Source organism: Syngnathus floridae, chromosome 5 (assembly GCF_059516105.1).
Source record: "Syngnathus floridae isolate MCC-2025c chromosome 5, RoL_Sflo_1.0, whole genome shotgun sequence".
Lineage (NCBI taxonomy): Eukaryota > Metazoa > Chordata > Actinopteri > Syngnathiformes > Syngnathidae > Syngnathus > Syngnathus floridae.
Genome location: NC_142417.1, coordinates 13,840,675 through 13,868,405, shown reverse-complemented (window position 1 = coordinate 13,868,405; position 27,731 = coordinate 13,840,675). Strand labels below are relative to the sequence as shown.

General features: G+C 50.0%; 2 protein-coding genes across 5 annotated transcripts; both read right to left on the bottom strand.

The window, feature by feature from the left end:
* Positions 1–677: 677 nt before the first annotated feature.
* On the bottom strand, positions 678–11,887 carry LOC148398289 (C-type mannose receptor 2-like). 2 transcript variants are annotated; one of them, XM_088377187.1, is made up of 37 exons: positions 11,000–11,887; positions 8,899–9,095; positions 8,717–8,817; positions 8,460–8,572; positions 8,318–8,371; positions 8,077–8,238; positions 7,883–7,965; positions 7,459–7,552; positions 7,301–7,348; positions 7,034–7,198; positions 6,495–6,614; positions 6,312–6,428; positions 6,215–6,247; positions 5,830–6,032; positions 5,656–5,756; positions 5,420–5,535; positions 5,297–5,350; positions 5,066–5,221; positions 4,902–4,966; positions 4,690–4,792; positions 4,380–4,613; positions 4,161–4,280; positions 3,934–4,047; positions 3,751–3,858; positions 3,648–3,680; positions 3,446–3,580; positions 3,043–3,183; positions 2,783–2,914; positions 2,544–2,698; positions 2,346–2,475; positions 2,210–2,264; positions 2,071–2,137; positions 1,879–2,012; positions 1,768–1,808; positions 1,532–1,705; positions 1,296–1,441; positions 678–1,232 (listed from the first exon to the last, which is right to left on the bottom strand). In XM_088377187.1, exons 1-37 carry the CDS (start codon positions 11,058–11,060, stop codon positions 1,086–1,088), a joined length of 4,212 nt encoding a protein of 1,403 aa, XP_088233313.1. In that variant the 5' UTR covers positions 11,061–11,887; the 3' UTR covers positions 678–1,085. The 2 variants fall into 2 exon arrangements, with proteins under 2 accessions (XP_088233313.1, XP_088233312.1); XM_088377186.1 differs by having other exon boundaries at positions 7,438–7,552; positions 11,000–11,886.
* Positions 11,888–12,825: 938 nt separating this feature from the next.
* LOC148398288 (C-type mannose receptor 2-like) lies at positions 12,826–24,030 on the bottom strand. 3 transcript variants are annotated; one of them, XM_088377182.1, is made up of 37 exons: positions 23,159–24,030; positions 21,047–21,243; positions 20,865–20,965; positions 20,608–20,720; positions 20,466–20,519; positions 20,225–20,386; positions 20,031–20,113; positions 19,607–19,700; positions 19,449–19,496; positions 19,182–19,346; positions 18,643–18,762; positions 18,460–18,576; positions 18,363–18,395; positions 17,978–18,180; positions 17,804–17,904; positions 17,568–17,683; positions 17,445–17,498; positions 17,214–17,369; positions 17,050–17,114; positions 16,838–16,940; positions 16,528–16,761; positions 16,309–16,428; positions 16,082–16,195; positions 15,899–16,006; positions 15,796–15,828; positions 15,594–15,728; positions 15,191–15,331; positions 14,931–15,062; positions 14,692–14,846; positions 14,494–14,623; positions 14,358–14,412; positions 14,219–14,285; positions 14,027–14,160; positions 13,916–13,956; positions 13,680–13,853; positions 13,444–13,589; positions 12,826–13,380 (listed from the first exon to the last, which is right to left on the bottom strand). In XM_088377182.1, the coding sequence occupies exons 1-37, from the start codon at positions 23,217–23,219 to the stop codon at positions 13,234–13,236; spliced, it is 4,212 nt and encodes a 1,403-aa protein (XP_088233308.1). In that variant the 5' UTR covers positions 23,220–24,030; the 3' UTR covers positions 12,826–13,233. The 3 variants fall into 3 exon arrangements, with proteins under 3 accessions (XP_088233308.1, XP_088233306.1, XP_088233309.1); XM_088377180.1 differs by having other exon boundaries at positions 19,586–19,700; positions 23,159–24,029; XM_088377183.1 differs by lacking the exon at positions 16,082–16,195 and having other exon boundaries at positions 19,586–19,700; positions 23,159–24,027.
* Between the last annotated feature and the right edge of the window lie 3,701 nt (positions 24,031–27,731).

The following is a 27,731-nucleotide window of genomic DNA, read 5'->3' as shown; positions in this document are numbered from 1 at the left end:
GAGCGTCTACTTTTCCACCAGCGAATCATCAGACTTGGTTGTCTTAAATGCCGATTTATTGACGAATGCCCTCAAACCATTGCCCTCTTAAGACCATCGTAAAACTGAAATACAAAAGAAAGAAAACACCGCGTGAAACGATCGTTAGCTTGTAGCATGTTGGCTAACGTCACTTCGACACGTAAATAAAATGAACATACAATCGTCTCGTGCTGAGTAAAACACTTACACCAAGCATCCACAGGAGGGCGGGCTTAACCATTAAATAGAAAATGACGTTTCAACACGAACCAAAGAGGGCAGAACAAGAACACATCAGAAAATCAAATGAATGACAATTATACCATCCGTCCGTCCCTACCGCTTGTCCGCACAGGCATCGCGGACATGTCGGAGCCTATCCCAGCTGTCATCGGGCAGTAGGCGAGTAGAGTTCAAGGATCTTGCGGTCTTGTTCACGAGCAAGGGCAGGATAGACCGCGAGATGGGTGATGCTACAAGCGGCCAAAATGGGTACACCCTATGTTTCTCGGTTGGCCTGCGAACGCCTTGGGATCGATTCCCCGGGATGAGCTGGACAAAAGGGGAGGAGGATGGGCGCCCGTCCTAAAGGTGCTGCCCCCAGATTTAAGTGATAGAAGATGGATGGGAAAATAAGAATGAGGTATGAACGGGAATTGTCTTTTAATTTTTTATTGTTTTTATGTATTTTTCACAACAGGATATGCATAATAAATTAAACAGAAGAATAACGCATGGTGAATTAATCATAATAGTAATAGTGAAAGAATGAAAAGAACGTATGGTAAATGAATCGGAATAATAATAATAACGCATGGTAAATTAAACAGAATAATAACGCATGGTAAATCAAACCAAAGAATAATGCATGTGAATAACTTTGAATGCATGATAAATTAAACAGAATAATATAAATGCATGGTCAATAACATGATTCATGGTCAATAGAACTTTAAATAATCAAATCAGAATATTTGTACTGAGACCACCAGCAACTTGGACTCATCGAGAGTCATTCCACACCCGGACACCATCACGGCAGGCTGCCACTCCAGATGCAAGACTCACTGAGAGTCATTCCACACCCGGACGCCATCACGGCAGGCTGCCACTCCAGATGCAAGACGCACTTTGATTGGATAACGCGCCGTGGGCATCTTACACACAAAGCTGTTGAGTCGCACGCAGGACATCTTTCTCCATTTGCCAGTCTGAAAGTCAAAATCAGATGATTTCAAACAGTTGGGCAGGTGTTGACAAATAACCGCACCCACCTGGCTCAACGTGGCCACGCAATTCTCCAACAGGCGGGCGGGATCTCCCTTAGCCCAGTTGGTGAAGGTCACCTTCTGGCGGTCCGACCACATGAATCTGCCCTTGACGACCAGGTCGTTCAGTCCGGTCCACGCGTCGCCCGTGCCTGCAGAGGACAGACAGCAACAGAGCTCTCATGCGCTTCCCAGATATCGAGTAGTTGTGACGGAAGACCGTCGGGCGTTGGCGCACGCACCAAAGTTCATGGCTTCTTGCAGCCAATCTCGCTCCGCCTCGGAGCGTATGGACACCAGTTCGGCACAGACGCTCCTGCAGGCGTGTTGAGCACCGTACCACGTCTTTTGATCATCCAAACGTTTGTAGCAGAAGCCCGCAAACTCCTCCCAGTCAGGTCCCAAGCATCTGGGCTCTGCACGCAAGATGCCGTCACATCAAGTGTGAAATGCCTTCTATTCTGGACATTCTACTCACCGTTCTCAGCAAAGGCGTAAGAAGCCGTTTTGCCACCGTATCTGCAGACAGTAAAGTGAGAATGAGCCGGGCCTCTATAAGCAGACTCGGCGGTGAGAGCTGACCACTCACGGAACTAAAGTGATCCCGTTCTCGGTGTAGATGAGGTCGGCGTTTTGTGGCGGCGCCTTCAGCAAAGTCACAGCTCCTCCGATCTCGTTCCGAATGATACCCGCGTGAATAGCGGCCGTGCAGATGTTTGAGTCCTGCACTCAGAAAACGTCTCAGACAAAGCCGCCGGAGGGTCGTTCAGTATTTACATACCTGGTTGTAGATCGATGTTCCGTAGACAATGTGGGGGGCTTTGCCGCAGCCCGGGGGGCAGAGGACCCTGCGGAAGACAACGTGGGAGTTGGGAGGGGAGGCTTCACCGCCAAGAAACGTCATGTCGGGTCTGACTCACGTCTTTGAACTGGCGAACTTGGTGAGGCTTTTGAAATTGCTGGCACAGGTGATGTCTGAGGGTCAAAAGGGAAAATCAAAGCACATTTGAAGCTGGTTTCCTCACAGCGCTCAGAGCGGCCGAGTGTTTGACTCACGAGCGGTGTCGTCAACGGCGCACCCCAAGACATCAAAGCGAAAGCCGTCATTCAATCTGTAGTCGACTGGCAGGAGGCGGACATACTGGGTGAACACAGGCGTGGCTAGTAGACGAGTCCCCAAACCAAACTAGAAACAGAGCACGTGCATGTTTGCAATGACAAGAGCATGGGTTGCCTGACCGGCCGGCTGCTTACCTGCCCGTCTGGGTGGGTATACCAAGTCTTTCCGTCAATGCTGATCTGCATCTCAAGTACGGTGTACCGTTTCCTAACGTCTGTATTACAGCTCTGGGTCACGAGGGCTGTCACCTTTTTCCTCTGACCGAGGTTCACCTGGATCCAGCTGCCGGCTGAACGAGGAAGGCATTACATTGCTTGGGACACCAAATCACACACAACTAAGGTTGACTTTTTTAACTGCTTTTTTAACTAACACTTTTCGCTCAGTAACCAGCACCCGCTGCCTCCGAGATGCGCTTTGTGAAGTTTGTCCTTGATCATAGAGGAAGAGGCTGAAAAGGCAGAGTCTGCAATGCTCCTGTCAGTTGTCAGACTGTCAAGACACACTGAGGAAAGACAAACGTTAGTTACATGGAAGGGATGCTCAGTTGACACACATTCAATGATCTGGACACCCGTCCCTTGCCGAAGCTCTTTCTGGGCACAACAGTAAGTGTCGGGATGTGAAGCCCACCTGTCTCTTCACAGCTGTAGACAATGTGCAAGTATATGGAGGAGACACCAGGGCACGAATGTGAATCCGAAAGGTAAATGGTGCAATCATGATCGTTGTCACACAGTGTCTTGTAGAAAGAGAGGTCCACCGTGCACGTCCCTGCAAGTTACAACACACCGGCACCCGTTTGACACATGGGCACTTCTGATTTTATTAAGGAATCAAGGTATTTTCAATTCATATCAATCACGTGTCAATCGCAGGGCATTTTGATAATTAAGTATCCTAAGGCGTGAGTTGCAACACTTGTGAAAACGCAGCTACAGAAATGCTAAAGCTCGCATTCCTTCAGTCTGACCAACGCGGCTCCAGAACGCCAAGCCAAAGTCAAGGTCGCCACTCATGGATCCTTTTGTCTTACCATCTGTTGCGTTGCCATTTGGACAGACGTCGCTACGCCTCCGCCCGTAGAAGGCTGACCGGATCCGGATGACTCGTTCTTCGGGACATTTCAGAGTTCCCCGATCCTCTTGGCAGACAATCTTTTTCATGTAGCCTGTGAGAGCACAACCTTGTTCTCTCTCTCTCGCTTCTATTCACAAAAAACATTTACGGCAACTTACCGTCATTTGGCGGCAGGGGTTTTGACGGTTTTCCTACAAGCGGGAACACGGATGGGGATGTCATGACACACGTGATGAGGGTCAGCGGAGCATCGCATCTCACCTTTTCCTCTTTTCTTGCACACGTAGCCAATCGTGTTGTCGCACGCGTCGACGTTCCAGTGGCCGCTGCCGGTGAGGAAGGAAAGACATTTGCCCCCATCGGTGTCACCTGGAGGGAGAACATCTGAGATCTAAGCGCCGGTCCATTTCTCCAAACTGCAGCCGACAAACATCCACGCCCGACCTGCACTGAAGTGGACGTCAAAGAAGGGGTCATCCCACTTGCCGCCGTCAAGCTCGATCGTTTCATTGGCGCCCAACGACAAAGCGGGACCGGTCTCCAGAGCCTTGAAGTAACCTAACAATATGGAGCACAATGGTCATTCAGAAATGCGCCTGGAGAGAGAACATCTGACATCTAAGCGCCGGTCCATTTCTCCAAACTGCAGCCGACAAACATCCACGCCCGACCTTCACTGAAGTGGACGTAAGAGAAGGGGGATCCGTCAGCCCACTTGCCGCCGTCAAGATCGATCGTTTCATTGGCGCCCAACCACAAAGCGGGACCGGTCTCCAGAGCCTTGAAGTAACCTAACAATATGGAGCACAATCGTCATTCGGAAATATACCTCAAGGGAGCAGAATGGCCAAAGACAGATGCCAGGCATAATCGACAAATGGCCAGCCTACCGTGTACAAAGTTCTGCTCGTGCGAGTCGGTGATGCTGAGCAGGTTCCCTTTCTGCCGCTGGCAGTCGTCTTGGGCCTCGTTCCAGGTCTTGGGCTTGCGGTTGATCAGGTAGCAGAAGTCGCTGGAGGGGTCGTCCAGCCACCAGCCGCATTTGTCAGTCCAGCCTGCGAGCGAGACGGACGGGGGCGGTGCCGGACGCCCACCTGGCAGCTGTCGAGGCCCTCCGTGCTTAGCTGCAGGGACGCGGGGCCAAATATGAGCATCGTGACACACCGTGTGTGGGAAATGAGTGTTTGGGACGTTTTGGACCTTTTTTGCAGAAGAATGGCCTGGTGGAACTCCGGGTGACATCATGGAGCTTTCCATTAGATGCCAGTCGTTTACAGTCCATGGAGCCCCACTCGCTGTAGTCCTGCATGCCAAGCCACAACGTTGTATGGTTGCAATCTATCCTCGTCACGTGACATTCTCGGTGCAACTTATTGACATGATTCATCTTTAGACTGCCATCATCAACTTACATGATATTTTCCGTTCACCCCCATCCTTTGTCCCACAAGAGGCATCATTGCTGATTGCTTGTGAGCTTGAGGAAAGGAAACAGAGTTTTTGAACCATCAGCGCCAAGCCCGTTGAATGTGATCATGGACCACCTCCGCCCTCGTCGATACGCGTTGGTGCTCACCTGCCAAAAACTGGGCCTCGCCATCTGAGTGGGCGCTGGCCAGGTGACCTCCCCACACACGGCAGAAATCTTCAGCTTCATCGCAGTCTTTTAGCATTTCCTCGTAACGATAGCAGTAATCGCCATACAGGAAGTGGCCATCGTCGCAGGAGGAAGCTGAAGCCGCAAACAACATTTTGTAGCAAACCATGAGGGGATGGTGAAAGTGCAAACAAGCGCACTGCAACTCACTTGCCACGAGAGCAGAACCCCCTTTGGGTAAACACCTCTCTTTATCCGGGCAGACTGTAAACAAAGGCCCAGTTACGTTTTTCTCCTCTCAACGGCATCATTACGTCGGATGCTCAGGCTTACAGTCCGCCGGCCGCATGCACATGTACGCCAACGAGGAAGCGCAGGAGCCAGATCTCCACTTGCCAGGCTGCCTCCAAGCCCCTTGGTTGACGTAGACGCAGGAGGCAACGTCGGTGCTGTCGAGACAAGTCGCGAGAGACCCACGACCGACAATGGGCCGAGATGGAAGATTGGGCATGTTTTCCTTCTCTCGAGTGCCCTTAACAAGGAAAGCATGCAAAGTTGAGATTTCTTACCTCCCAGGTTGATTTGAGGCCCAGTTGGTGAGTGTCAGCATCTCGCCGTCAGACCAAGTCAGGTTTCCGCCCACAAAGTCACACCAGACGTCGTCGCAATTCTGGGCCGCGAGAACAAAAAACGATCAAGGCGGTCGCTCCAAGAGTCCACGGCCGCCAGTGCGTGCGTCTCACCAGAGTGGAGAGTCCCAGCCAGAAGGGGGTCTTCTTGCCCATGGCGTCCTTCACAAAGTCTTCCTCGGCCGAGGAGGTGATGGAGACCAGGTCGCCGCCCTGCCAGACGCAGTCTCGACGGGCCCCCAGCCAACCGTTGGGGGCCTCCACCTTCTTGTAGCACCAGTCTTCGTACTCGAGCCATCCGGGATCACAGAGCTTGGCTGAGGGCACAATTTGGGGATCAGGCGGACACATTTGGCATATGACGACAAGACGGTGTGACTTGAGCGCCCCGCTGCAACTTCTTTTTGCCAAGATCAACGGAGCAGGACATTTACTGGCCGTTGCAAGTGTGTGTTGTTTGAGGCGTATACATTGCGACGCACAGTTCAAGGCGACTTACCATGGAGAGGAAACGGCGAAGGTGCCGTCACTCCTGCAAGAGCAAAGACGGACGTCAACGCGTGATGACAGCCGGTGGAGCGTCACATCTCATTTACCCTTTTTCGTTTTCTTGCACATGTAGCCTCGCATGTGGGAGCACCTGTCGGCCTTCCAGTCGCCGCTGCCGGTGAGGAAGGAAAGACAGGTTTCCCGAGAGCTGGCATCGGCGTCACCTGGGGGGAGACAAGATCTAAGCGCTCCTCCGTTCCTCCAAACGACAGACGTGCTTCCGGACCGACCTGCGCTCGAGCGGATGTAAGCGAACGGGGATCCGTCAGTCCATTTGGTGTCGTCTTCAGTGATAGAGGTGTTAGCACCCAACCACAGAGAGGGCGCGTTTGCCAGAGCCTTGACGTAACCTTTGGAGCCGAGGCAAACAACGAACGGTTGGAAACGGCTTTCAGAGAGACACTTTACTCAGCGGCTCATTGAGCTTTGTGCTCGAGCCCATACTTTGCTTGAATGTGTTTTTGCTTTCCGAAAACGAGCGGTCGTGGCCGCCAATATGTTGTCCTCAAGCCAGCACACAGAACAAACGTATTGTGAGGTTTTGTTGGGAACGTCTTGGCAGAATGCCCTTTCGGAAAATGTTCCAACTCCCGAGAGGGCCATTCGTCCGCACGCTAAATTATCCCTACAGCAAAGGTCCGTAGGATCAATCATCGAACAATCGCCTGTTTGTAACGTCTCCAATCAATCCCAATGCGGCACATTGCCCAACCGGGGAACGACAGAATTCATTCATTCATGTGTGGACAGAAAGGAATGGCCAGCCTACCGTGTACAAAGATCTGCTCGTGAAAGTCGGTGATGCTGCTCAGGTGTCCTTCCAGCCGCTGGCAGTCGTCTTGGGCCTCCTTCCAGGTCTTGGGCTGGCGGACGATCAGGTAGCAGAAGTCGTTGGTGGGGTTGTCCAGCCACCAGCCGCATTGGTCAGTCCAGTCTGCGAGCAGACAGACGGCGGCGGCGCTTGAGATTATAGAGGCGCGCGCTTGGCCCTTGGGTGACAGCAGACGGCGTGTCTACCGGACGCTCGCCCACCTACCCGGTTGGCCAACCAATGGTGGCAGCTGTTGAGGTCCTCGGCGCTTTGCTGCAGGAAAGGGCGGGGGCAAATATGAGAGCGCAGCGCATGACGGGAGAAGGGTGCAAAGTGAGTGTAGGCGTGTTTGACGTTGGGACCTTTTTGGCACACAAATGGACCTGTGAAACAGGAAGACAAATGGACTGATTTCACATCCACACTTCCATCCACCAATCCACAGTCACCATATTTGGCTCCTATCCGGTTGTAGTCCTGCGGATGACATTTTGGACAGGACTTGAGCTTGCTGCATTTGATCTGGTCAGCTTCCCACCACCATCACTCACATGACGGTGTCGCCCTTGTACCTTCTCACATTTAAGATTCACTTTGTCAGTTTCAGTTTATCGGTGGCCAAACACTATGTACATTCAAAAGACGTACATTGTGCCCTCCCTGGCACTTTCAAAAACGGTCTCCAAGATGAGCGGTCAGAAGGCCAGGACTTTTACCTGCAAGTCTTGCACGTCCTGGATCTTATGGTGCCAGGGACCTGCCAACTCAGCTCGTGCAAAACGACTTTTTCAAAGGCATGTCACTCACCAAAGCTGTTCCGTCAGTCCACTCGTAGTTGCTGTTGTTCTTCCTCTTGAGTCCCACCCAAGCCCAATTGTCATACGTGTGACCTTGAGGAAAGGAGAATAAGAGCTTCAGTCCAAGAAGAGCTTCAGCCAAATGATGCCCGTGGTCAAACTTTGCGGGACTGGACGACAAGTGCGCTTCCCCTTGAGGCTCACCCAACATGAATCGGACCTCTTCCTCAGAGTGAACGCTGGCCAGGTGGCCTCCCCGAGCGAGACAGTACCTCTCGGCTTCCTCCCAATTTAGACGATTGGACCGTGGTGTAAAATGATAGCAAAAATCGCCATACTGCATGTATCCATCGTCACAGTCGGAAGCTGAGGCCACAAAAAAAAAAAGCAACATTTTGTAGGAAACCATGACAATAGAGGCGGTGAAAAGCGTGCGACAACTCACTCGCCACTACAGCAGCACTGGCTTTGCGGGCACACGTCCGCCCAGCCGGGCATTCTGGGGGGGGGGGGGGGGGGGGGGGAAGACTTTTACAATTGCGCTTCTCTCCTTCCAAGGGCAACGCAGACGTGCAGTGCAGGCTTACTCAGCGGCCGCTCGCAAACGTACGCCAGCGAGGAAGCGCAAGAGCCAGACATCCACTTGCCAGGCTCCCAATAAGCCCAACGGTTGACGTAGGCGCAGGACGCAACCGAGGTGCTGCCGAGAGAATTCGAGTTAAGGCGAGACACACAACCAAAAATGGGCCAAACTGGAAGAATGGGCATGTTTGTTTCTCTCGAGTGACATCAACGTGTGCCCACCTGACAACGACAGCGTGCCATGTTGTGACTTCATTCTTACCTCCCAGGTTGAGCTGAGGCCCAGTTGGTGTGTGTCAGCGTCTCGCCGTCGGACCAAGTCAGGTTTCCGTCTTCAAAGCGACACCAGATGTCATCGCATTTCTGAGAAGGAAAAAACCCACAATCAAGCTCGTCGACGGAGTAGCGCTGCAGAGCCCACGGCCGATTGTGCTTGCGTCTCACCAGATTGGAGAGTCCCAGCCAAAATTGGGTCATCATGGTCTTCTTCACAAAGTCTTCCTCGGCCGAGGAAGAGATGGAGAGCAGGTCCCCGCCCTCCCAGATGCAGTGGTGACGGGCCCCCAGCCAACCGTTGGGGGCCTCCACCTTCTTGTAGCAGCTGGCGTCGTACTCGAGCCATCCGGGATCACAGCGCTTGGCTGAGGGCACAATTTGGGGATCGGGCGGGCGGACAGATCAGAGCACACTGATGGAATACTTTATGTAGTTCCACACGTGGGCGTTAGGTGGTACTATTGGGGCATCGCAACCAACTGCACATCTCGTCAGGGGAGACAACGCCCTTTGTCACCTTCTGGGTTCGAAGACCAAAAGAAACAAAAGCTTGTCTGCCCTTCATTCTCTGGTCTGTCGCCAGCAACCTGGGGCTAATTCTGTTAGCATAAAAGAAGCACTTTGTTTGTTTTGGCTTTGATTTGGATTCCGCCCCCCCCCCCCCCCCACGCCAGATTTTGGTCAAAACAAAAAGGTGCAACTCAAAATTAGTATTGAGCCCGATCTGGGGGGGGGGGGGGGGGGGAGGCAATGTGCGTCAGAAAATATAAAATATGCATCTGAAAAAAATAATTGAGGTGAAACCTGAAAACAGTTTCTTCAAAAAAAATTACCAAGGCGAAGCAAAACTAGTTTTACCTCGAAAAAAACTTTGCATATTCAAATCTTGGAAAGTAAATTGTGGTGATTAAAAAAAAAAAAAAAAAATTGCAGAGGCAAAGCAAAACCATTTTCAACGCGAAAACACTTTTTATATAAGTATTTTTAATTTGAATAAATTGTTTTATTTTTCAAGTTGCCACATTTGCTCGGCACGTTGGTTTGCAGACTTAAGTTGTATTTTTTCAAATACGAGTTTCGTTTCTTCAAATACAAAACATTCAACCCCAATCGACCTTCATGGTCATCACACCTCTCACCACTGGAGGGCGACAGAGCACACCGCAACTCAATGCAACGCACAACATTGCATCAATCACCCTTCTTAAATAGACCCTTCTTATCTCAAGAAGTCCGTAAAAAAAAAGTACAAAGCCAAGCCTGGCTGGACTAAGTTTCACCGTGAAAGCCTTTTGAACTGTTGGCTCAATCAGGTAAACCGAAGCCCGGCCCCTCTATTGGACCCTATAAAATTCAAATACGCCCCGCGATTCACTGGGAGATATAAAAGACACACTGAAATTAGAGTCTCCTAATAGTCCTACTGAATTTTGGAACTAAATTAAAAGAAAACATCTTTGCCAAAAATGATTGCTGATGCAACTAGATCACTTATGACAGAAACATTACAACGAACAGTAACTGTGTAAAAAGCTTCTTTTCGTGTGCGTGCGTGCGTGCGTGCGTGCGTGTGATGAGAAAATCGACATATTTCTGCACAATAAGTTAGCGATATTGTTATGAAGTCTGCAACAGCCGTCAATGGTTTGCTCGCAGTACTTTATATTAAGTACTATGCTAACAACTAAGAGCCACTAAAAGCCGTCACTTGGCTAATAGTAACAAGACGATGATCATCAAGTAAGAGAACAGGATCCCACATAAATAAAAATAACGATTGAAAGCCCACGTTCACCTCTAAATGATTAGAAACTATGAATAACATGCCAAAGGCTCGATGACGTTTGAACAAGAAATCTACTCCGCCGCATGCACTGCAAAATTGACAACGGGATAAAGTCATTGCGCTTATCTCGTCCCGTTCCACTTTCAAGCGGCAGTTTACGTCACCGAGCTCCATAAGCACACTTCAACATGTTACTTTTGTTACCACAAATAAGAACAAAGGTTCTAAGTTGTATACAGCAACAACATGGTGGTTCTTTTTTTTTTTTTGGTGCTCCGAGTCTCCGAATAATCAGCGTTCTAAAATGTTCACAAGAGTCTTTGTAATTCACCCGTGTGATATTGCAATAAAGTCGTTCATCTCGGGCACCGGAACGGAATATAAGCAGATGCAGTTATGATAACTCAGTACCCGCCGACAGCGGTATTGTTTTAGCAACGAACTCTTCACTTTTTTATATTGACGAAAGATAAGATTGCTTACCTGAAGCGCAGCTCCAAAATATGCTCATTGTGAGAAGAGACCATTTGAGTCCCCTCCACATGTTTAAAGGGGGGGGGGGGGGAAGATAATCCGCCTCACTGAAAGTCTCAGCTGGAGGAGAGGAAATGATGGACGTCCAGTCAGCCTGCGACAAGCCCGAAGCAGGCCGCTCCCTCAGATACGTCACGTGGTGGTCGGTGGATTCCAATTTGTGATCAAGACGAGAATGCAAAACATTTTACATTCAAGCCTCTCAGAATTAGTGTTGATTTTCAGGGAGCACAAAAGTTTGCCACATCATCTTGTGGCTCACTTTTTTTCTTTTTTTTTTTTTACCAAGGCATGCTTGGCTTTCCCCCACGACAGTTTCAAAGTCACCCTCCAATATGGCAGAAAGGCTTCATGCACACGCGGCGTCCTGTGCTGCTTTTATGTTTTTTTTTTTGCCAAGAGTCGAAGCGGAAAAACATTGTGGTCCGACAGCTTCAAGGCTTCTTCCACAACGATACATTTGTTTAAGGAGCACAAAGACAGATAGTTGTTCACGGGCCAAACTGATAATGACGAATACAAAGTATCCACTTAGGTGGTTTGCCCGCCGCGGTCGCCGTTTACAGGAGCGACACTGGTGAACAACACAAGAAAATACGCATTTAAATTTTTGGTGCATAATAAAATTAGCAAACCGTTGCAAGCGTTAAACTCCACCGACATCATCTTCCTCTTCAGCCATACTACTTGTGTAAATGAACACACCGAATCGCCCGATACGAAGACGGTCCACCGCGACGACCCCGCCCTGCACCGGTGGGAGAACGTGGGAAAGATGCCGGGGCCCAACAACAACCTGCGAGCATCTGTGCTTCTTTTGCCGCCATGCACATGTGCGCGTGTAGAAAGGATATGTTGCTCTCATTGCTCCGAGAGTGCTTCGAATGCAACATCTAGATTTTCAATGTGCTGCGAAGATTTTGTGAGCTGTTGAGTGCAGATTCTTTGGGTGGAATTTTTGATTTGACGGTTTTTATTGCCCCAGAAAATAGATGTCACCCTAATTCAAGTGCAAACTTACTTGATGCATGGGAAATAAAACAGAAGAACGCACGGTAGATTTATCCTGTTATGACACATTAAATCAAACAGAATGTGCTGAGCGTCTACTTTTCCACCAGCGAATCATCAGACTTGGTTGTCTTAAATGCCGATTTATTGACGAATGCCCTCAAACCATTGCCCTCTTAAGACCATCGTAAAACTGAAATACAAAAGAAAGAAAAAACCGCGTGAAACGATCGTTAGCTTGTAGCATGTTGGCTAACGTCACTTCGACACGTAAATAAAATGAACATACAATCGTCTCGTGCTGAGTAAAACACTTACACCAAGCATCCACAGGAGGGCGGGCTTAACCATTAAATAGAAAATGACGTTTCAACACGAACCAAAGAGGGCAGAACAAGAACACATCAGAAAATCAAATGAATGACAATTATACCATCCGTCCGTCCCTACCGCTTGTCCGCACAGGCATCGCGGACATGTCGGAGCCTATCCCAGCTGTCATCGGGCAGTAGGCGAGTAGAGTTCAAGCATCTTGCGGTCTTGTTCACGAGCAAGGGCAGGATAGACCGCGAGATGGGTGATGCTACAAGCGGCCAAAATGGGTACACCCTGTCTCTCGGTTGGCCTGCGAACGCCTTGGGATCGATTCCCCGGGATGAGCTGGACAAAAGGGGAGGAGGATGGGCGCCCGTCCTAAAGGTGCTGCCCCCAGATTTAAGTGATAGAAGATGGATGGGAAAATAAGAATGAGGTATGAACGGGAATTGTCTTTTAATTTTTTATTGTTTTTATGTATTTTTCACAACAGGATATGCATAATAAATTAAACAGAAGAATAACGCATGGTGAATTAATCATAATAGTAATAGTGAAAGAATGAAAAGAACGTATGGTAAATGAATCGGAATAATAATAATAACGCATGTTAAATTAAACAGAATAATAACGCATGGTAAATCAAACCAAAGAATAATGCATGTGAATAACTTTGAATGCATGATAAATTAAACAGAATAATATAAATGCATGGTCAATAACATGATTCATGGTCAATAGAACTTTAAATAATCAAATCAGAATATTTGTACTGAGACCACCAGCAACTTGGACTCATCGAGAGTCATTCCACACCCGGACACCATCACGGCAGGCTGCCACTCCAGATGCAAGACTCACTGAGAGTCATTCCACACCCGGACGCCATCACGGCAGGCTGCCACTCCAGATGCAAGACGCACTTTGATTGGATAACGCGCCGTGGGCATCTTACACACAAAGCTGTTGAGTCGCACGCAGGACATCTTTCTCCATTTGCCAGTCTGAAAGTCAAAATCAGATGATTTCAAACAGTTGGGCAGGTGTTGACAAATAACCGCACCCACCTGGCTCAACGTGGCCACGCAATTCTCCAACAGGCGGGCGGGATCTCCCTTAGCCCAGTTGGTGAAGGTCACCTTCTGGCGGTCCGACCACATGAATCTGCCCTTGACGACCAGGTCGTTCAGTCCGGTCCACGCGTCGCCCGTGCCTGCAGAGGACAGACAGCAACAGAGCTCTCATGCGCTTCCCAGATATCGAGTAGTTGTGACGGAAGACCGTCGGGCGTTGGCGCACGCACCAAAGTTCATGGCTTCTTGCAGCCAATCTCGCTCCGCCTCGGAGCGTATGGACACCAGTTCGGCACAGACGCTCCTGCAGGCGTGTTGAGCACCGTACCACGTCTTTTGATCATCCAAACGTTTGTAGCAGAAGCCCGCAAACTCCTCCCAGTCAGGTCCCAAGCATCTGGGCTCTGCACGCAAGATGCCGTCACATCAAGTGTGAAATGACTTCTATTCTGGACATTCTACTCACCGTTCTCAGCAAAGGCGTAAGAAGCCGTTTTGCCACCGTATCTGCAGACAGTAAAGTGAGAATGAGCCGGGCCTCTATAAGCAGACTCGGCGGTGAGAGCTGACCACTCACGGAACTAAAGTGATCCCGTTCTCGGTGTAGATGAGGTCGGCGTTTTGTGGCGGCGCCTTCAGCAAAGTCACAGCTCCTCCGATCTCGTTCCGAATGATACCCGCGTGAATAGCGGCCGTGCAGATGTTTGAGTCCTGCACTCAGAAAACGTCTCAGACAAAGCCGCCGGAGGGTCGTTCAGTATTTACATACCTGGTTGTAGATCGATGTTCCGTAGACAATGTGGGGGGCTTTGCCGCAGCCCGGGGGGCAGAGGACCCTGCGGAAGACAACGTGGGAGTTGGGAGGGGAGGCTTCACCGCCAAGAAACGTCATGTCGGGTCTGACTCACGTCTTTGAACTGGCGAACTTGGTGAGGCTTTTGAAATTGCTGGCACAGGTGATGTCTGAGGGTCAAAAGGGAAAATCAAAGCACATTTGAAGCTGGTTTCCTCACAGCGCTCAGAGCGGCCGAGTGTTTGACTCACGAGCGGTGTCGTCAACGGCGCACCCCAAGACATCAAAGCGAAAGCCGTCATTCAATCTGTAGTCGACTGGCAGGAGGCGGACATACTGGGTGAACACAGGCGTGGCTAGTAGACGAGTCCCCAAACCAAACTAGAAACAGAGCACGTGCATGTTTGCAATGACAAGAGCATGGGTTGCCTGACCGGCCGGCTGCTTACCTGCCCGTCTGGGTGGGTATACCAAGTCTTTCCGTCAATGCTGATCTGCATCTCAAACTCGGCGGACCGTTTCGTAACGCCTGTATTACAGCCCTGGGTCACGAGGGCTGTCACCTTTTTCCTCTGACCGAGGTTCACCTGGATCCAGCTGCCGGCTGAACGAGGAAGGCATTACATTGCATGGGACACCAAATTACACACAAATAAGGTCGGCTTTTTTAACTGCTTTTTTAACTAACACTTTTCGCTCAGTAACCAGCACCCGCTGCCTCCGAGATGCGCTTTGTGAAGTTTGTCCTTGATCATAGAGGAAGAGGCTGAAAAGGCAGAGTCTGCGATGCTCCTGTCAGTTGTCAGACTGTCAAGACACACTGAGGAAAGACAAACGTTAGTTACATGGAAGGGATGCTCAGTTGACACACATTCAATGATCTGGACACCCGTCCCTTGCCGAAGCTCTTTCTGGGCACAACAGTAAGTGTCGGGATGTGAAGCCCACCTGTCTCTTCACAGCTGTAGACAATGTGCAAGTATATGGAGGAGACACCAGGGCACGAATGTGAATCCGAAAGGTAAATGGTGCAATCATGATCGTTGTCACACAGTGTCTTGTAGAAAGAGAGGTCCACCGTGCACGTCCCTGCAAGTTACAACACACCGGCACCCGTTTGACACATGGGCACTTCTGATTTTATTAAGGAATCAAGGTATTTTCAATTCATATCAATCACGTGTCAATCGCAGGGCATTTTGATAATTAAGTATCCTAAGGCGTGAGTTGCAACACTTGTGAAAACGCAGCTACAGAAATGCTAAAGCTCGCATTCCTTCAGTCTGACCAACGCGGCTCCAGAACGCCAAGCCAAAGTCAAGGTCGCCACTCATGGATCCTTTTGTCTTACCATCTGTTGCGTTGCCATTTGGACAGACGTCGCTACGCCTCCGCCCGTAGAAGGCTGACCGGATCCGGATGACTCGTTCTTCGGGACATTTCAGAGTTCCCCGATCCTCTTGGCAGACAATCTTTTTCATGTAGCCTGTGAGAGCACAACCTTGTTCTCTCTCTCTCGCTTCTATTCACAAAAAACATTTACGGCAACTTACCGTCATTTGGCGGCAGGGGTTTTGACGGTTTTCCTACAAGCGGGAACACGGATGGGGATGTCATGACACACGTGATGAGGGTCAGCGGAGCATCGCATCTCACCTTTTCCTCTTTTCTTGCACACGTAGCCAATCGTGTTGTCGCACGCGTCGACGTTCCAGTGGCCGCTGCCGGTGAGGAAGGAAAGACATTTGCCCCCATCGGTGTCACCTGGAGGGAGAACATCTGAGATCTAAGCGCCGGTCCATTTCTCCAAACTGCAGCCGACAAACATCCACGCCCGACCTGCACTGAAGTGGATGTCAAAGAAGGGGTCATCCCACTTGCCGCCGTCAAGCTCGATCGTTTCATTGGCGCCCAACGACAAAGCGGGACCGGTCTCCAGAGCCTTGAAGTAACCTAACAATATGGAGCACAATGGTCATTCAGAAATGCGCCTGGAGAGAGAACATCTGACATCTAAGCGCCGGTCCATTTCTCCAAACTGCAGCCGACAAACATCCACGCCCGACCTTCACTGAAGTGGACGTAAGAGAAGGGGGATCCGTCAGCCCACTTGCCGCCGTCAAGATCGATCGTTTCATTGGCGCCCAACCACAAAGCGGGACCGGTCTCCAGAGCCTTGAAGTAACCTAACAATATGGAGCACAATCGTCATTCGGAAATATACCTCAAGGGAGCAGAATGGCCAAAGACAGATGCCAGGCATAATCGACAAATGGCCAGCCTACCGTGTACAAAGTTCTGCTCGTGCGAGTCGGTGATGCTGAGCAGGTTCCCTTTCTGCCGCTGGCAGTCGTCTTGGGCCTCGTTCCAGGTCTTGGGCTTGCGGTTGATCAGGTAGCAGAAGTCGCTGGAGGGGTCGTCCAGCCACCAGCCGCATTTGTCAGTCCAGCCTGCGAGCGAGACGGACGGGGGCGGTGCCGGACGCCCACCTGGCAGCTGTCGAGGCCCTCCGTGCTTAGCTGCAGGGACGCGGGGCCAAATATGAGCATCGTGACACACCGTGTGTGGGAAATGAGTGTTTGGGACGTTTTGGACCTTTTTTGCAGAAGAATGGCCTGGTGGAACTCCGGGTGACATCATGGAGCTTTCCATTAGATGCCAGTCGTTTACAGTCCATGGAGCCCCACTCGCTGTAGTCCTGCATGCCAAGCCACAACGTTGTATGGTTGCAATCTATCCTCGTCACGTGACATTCTCGGTGCAACTTATTGACATGATTCATCTTTAGACTGCCATCATCAACTTACATGATATTTTCCGTTCACCCCCATCCTTTGTCCCACAAGAGGCATCATTGCTGATTGCTTGTGAGCTTGAGGAAAGGAAACAGAGTTTTTGAACCATCAGCGCCAAGCCCGTTGAATGTGATCATGGACCACCTCCGCCCTCGTCGATACGCGTTGGTGCTCACCTGCCAAAAACTGGGCCTCGCCATCTGAGTGGGCGCTGGCCAGGTGACCTCCCCACACACGGCAGAAATCTTCAGCTTCATCGCAGTCTTTTAGCATTTCCTCGTAACGATAGCAGTAATCGCCATACAGGAAGTGGCCATCGTCGCAGGAGGAAGCTGAAGCCGCAAACAACATTTTGTAGCAAACCATGAGGGGATGGTGAAAGTGCAAACAAGCGCACTGCAACTCACTTGCCACGAGAGCAGAACCCCCTTTGGGTAAACACCTCTCTTTATCCGGGCAGACTGTAAACAAAGGCCCAGTTACGTTTTTCTCCTCTCAACGGCATCATTACGTCGGATGCTCAGGCTTACAGTCCGCCGGCCGCATGCACATGTACGCCAACGAGGAAGCGCAGGAGCCAGATCTCCACTTGCCAGGCTGCCTCCAAGCCCCTTGGTTGACGTAGACGCAGGAGGCAACGTCGGTGCTGTCGAGACAAGTCGCGAGAGACCCACGACCGACAATGGGCCGAGATGGAAGATTGGGCATGTTTTCCTTCTCTCGAGTGCCCTTAACAAGGAAAGCATGCAAAGTTGAGATTTCTTACCTCCCAGGTTGATTTGAGGCCCAGTTGGTGAGTGTCAGCATCTCGCCGTCAGACCAAGTCAGGTTTCCGCCCACAAAGTCACACCAGACGTCGTCGCAATTCTGGGCCGCGAGAACAAAAAACGATCAAGGCGGTCGCTCCAAGAGTCCACGGCCGCCAGTGCGTGCGTCTCACCAGAGTGGAGAGTCCCAGCCAGAAGGGGGTCTTCTTGCCCATGGCGTCCTTCACAAAGTCTTCCTCGGCCGAGGAGGTGATGGAGACCAGGTCGCCGCCCTGCCAGACGCAGTCTCGACGGGCCCCCAGCCAACCGTTGGGGGCCTCCACCTTCTTGTAGCACCAGTCTTCGTACTCGAGCCATCCGGGATCACAGAGCTTGGCTGAGGGCACAATTTGGGGATCAGGCGGACACATTTGGCATATGACGACAAGACGGTGTGACTTGAGCGCCCCGCTGCAACTTCTTTTTGCCAAGATCAACGGAGCAGGACATTTACTGGCCGTTGCAAGTGTGTGTTGTTTGAGGCGTATACATTGCGACGCACAGTTCAAGGCGACTTACCATGGAGAGGAAACGGCGAAGGTGCCGTCACTCCTGCAAGAGCAAAGACGGACGTCAACGCGTGATGACAGCCGGTGGAGCGTCACATCTCATTTACCCTTTTTCGTTTTCTTGCACATGTAGCCTCGCATGTGGGAGCACCTGTCGGCCTTCCAGTCGCCGCTGCCGGTGAGGAAGGAAAGACAGGTTTCCCGAGAGCTGGCATCGGCGTCACCTGGGGGGAGACAAGATCTAAGCGCTCCTCCGTTCCTCCAAACGACAGACGTGCTTCCGGACCGACCTGCGCTCGAGCGGATGTAAGCGAACGGGGATCCGTCAGTCCATTTGGTGTCGTCTTCAGTGATAGAGGTGTTAGCACCCAACCACAGAGAGGGCGCGTTTGCCAGAGCCTTGACGTAACCTTTGGAGCCGAGGCAAACAACGAACGGTTGGAAACGGCTTTCAGAGAGACACTTTACTCAGCGGCTCATTGAGCTTTGTGCTCGAGCCCATACTTTGCTTGAATGTGTTTTTGCTTTCCGAAAACGAGCGGTCGTGGCCGCCAATATGTTGTCCTCAAGCCAGCACACAGAACAAACGTATTGTGAGGTTTTGTTGGGAACGTCTTGGCAGAATGCCCTTTCGGAAAATGTTCCAACTCCCGAGAGGGCCATTCGTCCGCACGCTAAATTATCCCTACAGCAAAGGTCCGTAGGATCAATCATCGAACAATCGCCTGTTTGTAACGTCTCCAATCAATCCCAATGCGGCACATTGCCCAACCGGGGAACGACAGAATTCATTCATTCATGTGTGGACAGAAAGGAATGGCCAGCCTACCGTGTACAAAGATCTGCTCGTGAAAGTCGGTGATGCTGCTCAGGTGTCCTTCCAGCCGCTGGCAGTCGTCTTGGGCCTCCTTCCAGGTCTTGGGCTGGCGGACGATCAGGTAGCAGAAGTCGTTGGTGGGGTTGTCCAGCCACCAGCCGCATTGGTCAGTCCAGTCTGCGAGCAGACAGACGGCGGCGGCGCTTGAGATTATAGAGGCGCGCGCTTGGCCCTTGGGTGACAGCAGACGGCGTGTCTACCGGACGCTCGCCCACCTACCCGGTTGGCCAACCAATGGTGGCAGCTGTTGAGGTCCTCGGCGCTTTGCTGCAGGAAAGGGCGGGGGCAAATATGAGAGCGCAGCGCATGACGGGAGAAGGGTGCAAAGTGAGTGTAGGCGTGTTTGACGTTGGGACCTTTTTGGCACACAAATGGACCTGTGAAACAGGAAGACAAATGGACTGATTTCACATCCACACTTCCATCCACCAATCCACAGTCACCATATTTGGCTCCTATCCGGTTGTAGTCCTGCGGATGACATTTTGGACAGGACTTGAGCTTGCTGCATTTGATCTGGTCAGCTTCCCACCACCATCACTCACATGACGGTGTCGCCCTTGTACCTTCTCACATTTAAGATTCACTTTGTCAGTTTCAGTTTATCGGTGGCCAAACACTATGTACATTCAAAAGACGTACATTGTGCCCTCCCTGGCACTTTCAAAAACGGTCTCCAAGATGAGCGGTCAGAAGGCCAGGACTTTTACCTGCAAGTCTTGCACGTCCTGGATCTTATGGTGCCAGGGACCTGCCAACTCAGCTCGTGCAAAACGACTTTTTCAAAGGCATGTCACTCACCAAAGCTGTTCCGTCAGTCCACTCGTAGTTGCTGTTGTTCTTCCTCTTGAGTCCCACCCAAGCCCAATTGTCATACGTGTGACCTTGAGGAAAGGAGAATAAGAGCTTCAGTCCAAGAAGAGCTTCAGCCAAATGATGCCCGTGGTCAAACTTTGCGGGACTGGACGACAAGTGCGCTTCCCCTTGAGGCTCACCCAACATGAATCGGACCTCTTCCTCAGAGTGAACGCTGGCCAGGTGGCCTCCCCGAGCGAGACAGTACCTCTCGGCTTCCTCCCAATTTAGACGATTGGACCGTGGTGTAAAATGATAGCAAAAATCGCCATACTGCATGTATCCATCGTCACAGTCGGAAGCTGAGGCCACAAAAAAAAAAAGCAACATTTTGTAGGAAACCATGACAATAGAGGCGGTGAAAAGCGTGCGACAACTCACTCGCCACTACAGCAGCACTGGCTTTGCGGGCACACGTCCGCCCAGCCGGGCATTCTGGGGGGGGGGGGGGGGGGGGGGGAAGACTTTTACAATTGCGCTTCTCTCCTTCCAAGGGCAACGCAGACGTGCAGTGCAGGCTTACTCAGCGGCCGCTCGCAAACGTACGCCAGCGAGGAAGCGCAAGAGCCAGACATCCACTTGCCAGGCTCCCAATAAGCCCAACGGTTGACGTAGGCGCAGGACGCAACCGAGGTGCTGCCGAGAGAATTCGAGTTAAGGCGAGACACACAACCAAAAATGGGCCAAACTGGAAGAATGGGCATGTTTGTTTCTCTCGAGTGACATCAACGTGTGCCCACCTGACAACGACAGCGTGCCATGTTGTGACTTCATTCTTACCTCCCAGGTTGAGCTGAGGCCCAGTTGGTGTGTGTCAGCGTCTCGCCGTCGGACCAAGTCAGGTTTCCGTCTTCAAAGCGACACCAGATGTCATCGCATTTCTGAGAAGGAAAAAACCCACAATCAAGCTCGTCGACGGAGTAGCGCTGCAGAGCCCACGGCCGATTGTGCTTGCGTCTCACCAGATTGGAGAGTCCCAGCCAAAATTGGGTCATCATGGTCTTCTTCACAAAGTCTTCCTCGGCCGAGGAAGAGATGGAGAGCAGGTCCCCGCCCTCCCAGATGCAGTGGTGACGGGCCCCCAGCCAACCGTTGGGGGCCTCCACCTTCTTGTAGCAGCTGGCGTCGTACTCGAGCCATCCGGGATCACAGCGCTTGGCTGAGGGCACAATTTGGGGATCGGGCGGGCGGACAGATCAGAGCACACTGATGGAATACTTTATGTAGTTCCACACGTGGGCGTTAGGTGGTACTATTGGGGCATCGCAACCAACTGCACATCTCGTCAGGGGAGACAACGCCCTTTGTCACCTTCTGGGTTCGAAGACCAAAAGAAACAAAAGCTTGTCTGCCCTTCATTCTCTGGTCTGTCGCCAGCAACCTGGGGCTAATTCTGTTAGCATAAAAGAAGCACTTTGTTTGTTTTGGCTTTGATTTGGATTCCGCCCCCCCCCCCCCACGCCAGATTTTGGTCAAAACAAAAAGGTGCAACTCAAAATTAGTATTGAGCCCGATCTGGGGGGGGGGGGGGGGGGGGGGGAATGTGCGTCAGAAAATATAAAATATGCATCTGAAAAAAATAATTGAGGTGAAACCTGAAAACAGTTTCTTCAAAAAAAATTACCAAGGCGAAGCAAAACTAGTTTTACCTCGAAAAAAACTTTGCATATTCAAATCTTGGAAAGTAAATTGTGGTGATTAAAAAAAAAAAAAAAAAATTGCAGAGGCAAAGCAAAACCATTTTCAACGCGAAAACACTTTTTATATAAGTATTTTTAATTTGAATAAATTGTTTTATTTTTCAAGTTGCCACATTTGCTCGGCACGTTGGTTTGCAGACTTAAGTTGTATTTTTTCAAATACGAGTTTCGTTTCTTCAAATACAAAACATTCAACCCCAATCGACCTTCATGGTCATCACACCTCTCACCACTGGAGGGCGACAGAGCACACCGCAACTCAATGCAACGCACAACATTGCATCAATCACCCTTCTTAAATAGACCCTTCTTATCTCAAGAAGTCCGTAAAAAAAAAGTACAAAGCCAAGCCTGGCTGGACTAAGTTTCACCGTGAAAGCCTTTTGAACTGTTGGCTCAATCAGGTAAACCGAAGCCCGGCCCCTCTATTGGACCCTATAAAATTCAAATACGCCCCGCGATTCACTGGGAGATATAAAAGACACACTGAAATTAGAGTCTCCTAATAGTCCTACTGAATTTTGGAACTAAATTAAAAGAAAACATCTTTGCCAAAAATGATTGCTGATGCAACTAGATCACTTATGACAGAAACATTACAACGAACAGTAACTGTGTAAAAAGCTTCTTTTCGTGTGCGTGCGTGCGTGCGTGCGTGCGTGTGATGAGAAAATCGACATATTTCTGCACAATAAGTTAGCGATATTGTTATGAAGTCTGCAACAGCCGTCAATGGTTTGCTCGCAGTACTTTATATTAAGTACTATGCTAACAACTAAGAGCCACTAAAAGCCGTCACCTGGCTAATAGTAACAAGACGATGATCATCAAGTAAGAGAACAGGATCCCACATAAATAAAAATAACGATTGAAAGCCCACGTTCACCTCTAAATGATTAGAAACTATGAATAACATGCCAAAGGCTCGATGACGTTTGAACAAGAAATCTACTCCGCCGCATGCACTGCAAAATTGACAACGGGATAAAGTCATTGCGCTTATCTCGTCCCGTTCCACTTTCAAGCGGCAGTTTACGTCACCGAGCTCCATAAGCACACTTCAACATGTTACTTTTGTTACCACAAATAAGAACAAAGGTTCTAAGTTGTATACAGCAACAACATGGTGGTTCTTTTTTTTTTTTTTGGTGCTCCGAGTCTCCGAATAATCAGCGTTCTAAAATGTTCACAAGAGTCTTTGTAATTCACCCGTGTGATATTGCAATAAAGTCGTTCATCTCGGGCACCGGAACGGAATATAAGCAGATGCAGTTATGATAACTCAGTACCCGCCGACAGCGGTATTGTTTTAGCAACGAACTCTTCACTTTTTTTCTTCACTTTTTTATATTGACGAAAGATAAGATTGCTTACCTGAAGCGCAGCTCCAAAATATGCTCATTGTGAGAAGAGACCATTTGAGTCCCCTCCACATGTTTAAAGGGGGGGGGGGGGAAGATAATCCGCCTCACTGAAAGTCTCAGCTGGAGGAGAGGAAATGATGGACGTCCAGTCAGCCTGCGACAAGCCCGAAGCAGGCCGCTCCCTCAGATACGTCACGTGGTGGTCGGTGGATTCCAATTTGTGATCAAGACGAGAATGCAAAACATTTTACATTCAAGCCTCTCAGAATTAGTGTTGATTTTCAGGGAGCACAAAAGTTTGCCACATCATCTTGTGGCTCACTTTTTTCTTTTTTTTTTTTTACCAAGGCATGCTTGGCTTTCCCCCACGACAGTTTCAAAGTCACCCTCCAATATGGCAGAAAGGCTTCATGCACACGCGGCGTCCTGTGCTGCTTTTATGTTTTTTTTTTTGCCAAGAGTCGAAGCGGAAAAACATTGTGGTCCGACAGCTTCAAGGCTTCTTCCACAACGATACATTTGTTTAAGGAGCACAAAGACAGATAGTTGTTCACGGGCCAAACTGATAATGACGAATACAAAGTATCCACTTAGGTGGTTTGCCCGCCGCGGTCGCCGTTTACAGGAGCGACACTGGTGAACAACACAAGAAAATACGCATTTCAACTTTTGGTGCATAATAAAATTAGCAAACCGTTGCAAGCGTTAAACTCCACCGACATCATCTTCCTCTTCAGCCATACTACTTGTGTAAATGAACACACCGAATCGCCCGATACGAAGACGGTCCACCGCGACGACCCCGCCCTGCACCGGTGGGAGAACGTGGGAAAGATGCCGGGGCCCAACAACAACCTGCGAGCATCTGTGCTTCTTTTGCCGCCATGCACATGTGCGCGTGTAGAAAGGATATGTTGCTCTCATTGCTCCGAGAGTGCTTCGAATGCAACATCTAGATTTTCAATGTGCTGCGAAGATTTTGTGAGCTGTTGAGTGCAGATTCTTTGGGTGGGATTTTTGATTTGACGGTTTTTATTGCCCCAGAAAATAGATGTCACCCTAATTCAAGTGCAAACTTACTTGATGCATGGGAAATAAAACAGAAGAACGCACGGTAGATTTATCATGTTATGACACATTAAATCAAACAGAATGTGCTGAGCGTCTACTTTTCCACCAGCGAATCATCAGACTTGGTTGTCTTAAATGCCGATTTATTGACGAATGCCCTCAAACCATTGCCCTCTTAAGACCATCGTAAAACTGAAATACAAAAGAAAGAAAACACCGCGTGAAACGATCGTTAGCTTGTAGCATGTTGGCTAACGTCACTTCGACACGTAAATAAAATGAACATACAATCGTCTCGTGCTGAGTAAAACACTTACACCAAGCATCCACAGGAGGGCGGGCTTAACCATTAAATAGAAAATGACGTTTCAACACGAACCAAAGAGGGCAGAACAAGAACACATCAGAAAATCAAATGAATGACAATTATACCATCCGTCCGTCCCTACCGCTTGTCCGCACAGGCATCGCGGACATGTCGGAGCCTATCCCAGCTGTCATCGGGCAGTAGGCGAGTAGAGTTCAAGGATCTTGCGGTCTTGTTCACGAGCAAGGGCAGGATAGACCGCGAGATGGGTGATGCTACAAGCGGCCAAAATGGGTACACCCTATGTTTCTCGGTTGGCCTGCGAACGCCTTGGGATCGATTCCCCGGGATGAGCTGGACAAAAGGGGAGGAGGATGGGCGCCCGTCCTAAAGGTGCTGCCCCCAGATTTAAGTGATAGAAGATGGATGGGAAAATAAGAATGAGGTATGAACGGGAATTGTCTTTTAATTTTTTATTGTTTTTATGTATTTTTCACAACAGGATATGCATAATAAATTAAACAGAAGAATAACGCATGGTGAATTAATCATAATAGTAATAGTGAAAGAATGAAAAGAACGTATGGTAAATGAATCGGAATAATAATAATAACGCATGGTAAATTAAACAGAATAATAACGCATGGTAAATCAAACCAAAGAATAATGCATGTGAATAACTTTGAATGCATGATAAATTAAACAGAATAATATAAATGCATGGTCAATAACATGATTCATGGTCAATAGAACTTTAAATAATCAAATCAGAATATTTGTACTGAGACCACCAGCAACTTGGACTCATCGAGAGTCATTCCACACCCGGACACCATCACGGCAGGCTGCCACTCCAGATGCAAGACTCACTGAGAGTCATTCCACACCCGGACGCCATCACGGCAGGCTGCCACTCCAGATGCAAGACGCACTTTGATTGGATAACGCGCCGTGGGCATCTTACACACAAAGCTGTTGAGTCGCACGCAGGACATCTTTCTCCATTTGCCAGTCTGAAAGTCAAAATCAGATGATTTCAAACAGTTGGGCAGGTGTTGACAAATAACCGCACCCACCTGGCTCAACGTGGCCACGCAATTCTCCAACAGGCGGGCGGGATCTCCCTTAGCCCAGTTGGTGAAGGTCACCTTCTGGCGGTCCGACCACATGAATCTGCCCTTGACGACCAGGTCGTTCAGTCCGGTCCACGCGTCGCCCGTGCCTGCAGAGGACAGACAGCAACAGAGCTCTCATGCGCTTCCCAGATATCGAGTAGTTGTGACGGAAGACCGTCGGGCGTTGGCGCACGCACCAAAGTTCATGGCTTCTTGCAGCCAATCTCGCTCCGCCTCGGAGCGTATGGACACCAGTTCGGCACAGACGCTCCTGCAGGCGTGTTGAGCACCGTACCACGTCTTTTGATCATCCAAACGTTTGTAGCAGAAGCCCGCAAACTCCTCCCAGTCAGGTCCCAAGCATCTGGGCTCTGCACGCAAGATGCCGTCACATCAAGTGTGAAATGACTTCTATTCTGGACATTCTACTCACCGTTCTCAGCAAAGGCGTAAGAAGCCGTTTTGCCACCGTATCTGCAGACAGTAAAGTGAGAATGAGCCGGGCCTCTATAAGCAGACTCGGCGGTGAGAGCTGACCACTCACGGAACTAAAGTGATCCCGTTCTCGGTGTAGATGAGGTCGGCGTTTTGTGGCGGCGCCTTCAGCAAAGTCACAGCTCCTCCGATCTCGTTCCGAATGATACCCGCGTGAATAGCGGCCGTGCAGATGTTTGAGTCCTGCACTCAGAAAACGTCTCAGACAAAGCCGCCGGAGGGTCGTTCAGTATTTACATACCTGGTTGTAGATCGATGTTCCGTAGACAATGTGGGGGGCTTTGCCGCAGCCCGGGGGGCAGAGGACCCTGCGGAAGACAACGTGGGAGTTGGGAGGGGAGGCTTCACCGCCAAGAAACGTCATGTCGGGTCTGACTCACGTCTTTGAACTGGCGAACTTGGTGAGGCTTTTGAAATTGCTGGCACAGGTGATGTCTGAGGGTCAAAAGGGAAAATCAAAGCACATTTGAAGCTGGTTTCCTCACAGCGCTCAGAGCGGCCGAGTGTTTGACTCACGAGCGGTGTCGTCAACGGCGCACCCCAAGACATCAAAGCGAAAGCCGTCATTCAATCTGTAGTCGACTGGCAGGAGGCGGACATACTGGGTGAACACAGGCGTGGCTAGTAGACGAGTCCCCAAACCAAACTAGAAACAGAGCACGTGCATGTTTGCAATGACAAGAGCATGGGTTGCCTGACCGGCCGGCTGCTTACCTGCCCGTCTGGGTGGGTATACCAAGTCTTTCCGTCAATGCTGATCTGCATCTCAAACTCGGCGGACCGTTTCGTAACGCCTGTATTACAGCCCTGGGTCACGAGGGCTGTCACCTTTTTCCTCTGACCGAGGTTCACCTGGATCCAGCTGCCGGCTGAACGAGGAAGGCATTACATTGCATGGGACACCAAATTACACACAAATAAGGTCGGCTTTTTTAACTGCTTTTTTAACTAACACTTTTCGCTCAGTAACCAGCACCCGCTGCCTCCGAGATGCGCTTTGTGAAGTTTGTCCTTGATCATAGAGGAAGAGGCTGAAAAGGCAGAGTCTGCGATGCTCCTGTCAGTTGTCAGACTGTCAAGACACACTGAGGAAAGACAAACGTTAGTTACATGGAAGGGATGCTCAGTTGACACACATTCAATGATCTGGACACCCGTCCCTTGCCGAAGCTCTTTCTGGGCACAACAGTAAGTGTCGGGATGTGAAGCCCACCTGTCTCTTCACAGCTGTAGACAATGTGCAAGTATATGGAGGAGACACCAGGGCACGAATGTGAATCCGAAAGGTAAATGGTGCAATCATGATCGTTGTCACACAGTGTCTTGTAGAAAGAGAGGTCCACCGTGCACGTCCCTGCAAGTTACAACACACCGGCACCCGTTTGACACATGGGCACTTCTGATTTTATTAAGGAATCAAGGTATTTTCAATTCATATCAATCACGTGTCAATCGCAGGGCATTTTGATAATTAAGTATCCTAAGGCGTGAGTTGCAACACTTGTGAAAACGCAGCTACAGAAATGCTAAAGCTCGCATTCCTTCAGTCTGACCAACGCGGCTCCAGAACGCCAAGCCAAAGTCAAGGTCGCCAC

Coding starts and splice junctions, on each gene's coding strand:
- LOC148398289 (XM_088377186.1), bottom strand. CDS start 11,060: ATGTGGAGGGGACTCAAATGGTCTCTTCTCACAATGAGCATATTTTGG. Junction 4,967..5,065: donor CGAGGCCCAGTTTTTGGCAG/GTGAGCACCAAC, acceptor CCTTTCCTCAAG/CTCACAAGCAATCAGCAATG. Junction 3,681..3,750: donor GTGCAAGAAAAGAGGAAAAG/GTGAGATGCGAT, acceptor TCCCGCTTGTAG/GAAAACCGTCAAAACCCCTG.
- LOC148398288 (XM_088377180.1), bottom strand. CDS start 23,219: ATGTGGAGGGGACTCAAATGGTCTCTTCTCACAATGAGCATATTTTGG. Junction 16,007..16,081: donor TGACATCCACTTCAGTGCAG/GTCGGGCGTGGA, acceptor TTCTCCCTCCAG/GTGACACCGATGGGGGCAAA. Junction 14,413..14,493: donor CGCCGTTGACGACACCGCTC/GTGAGTCAAACA, acceptor TTTGACCCTCAG/ACATCACCTGTGCCAGCAAT.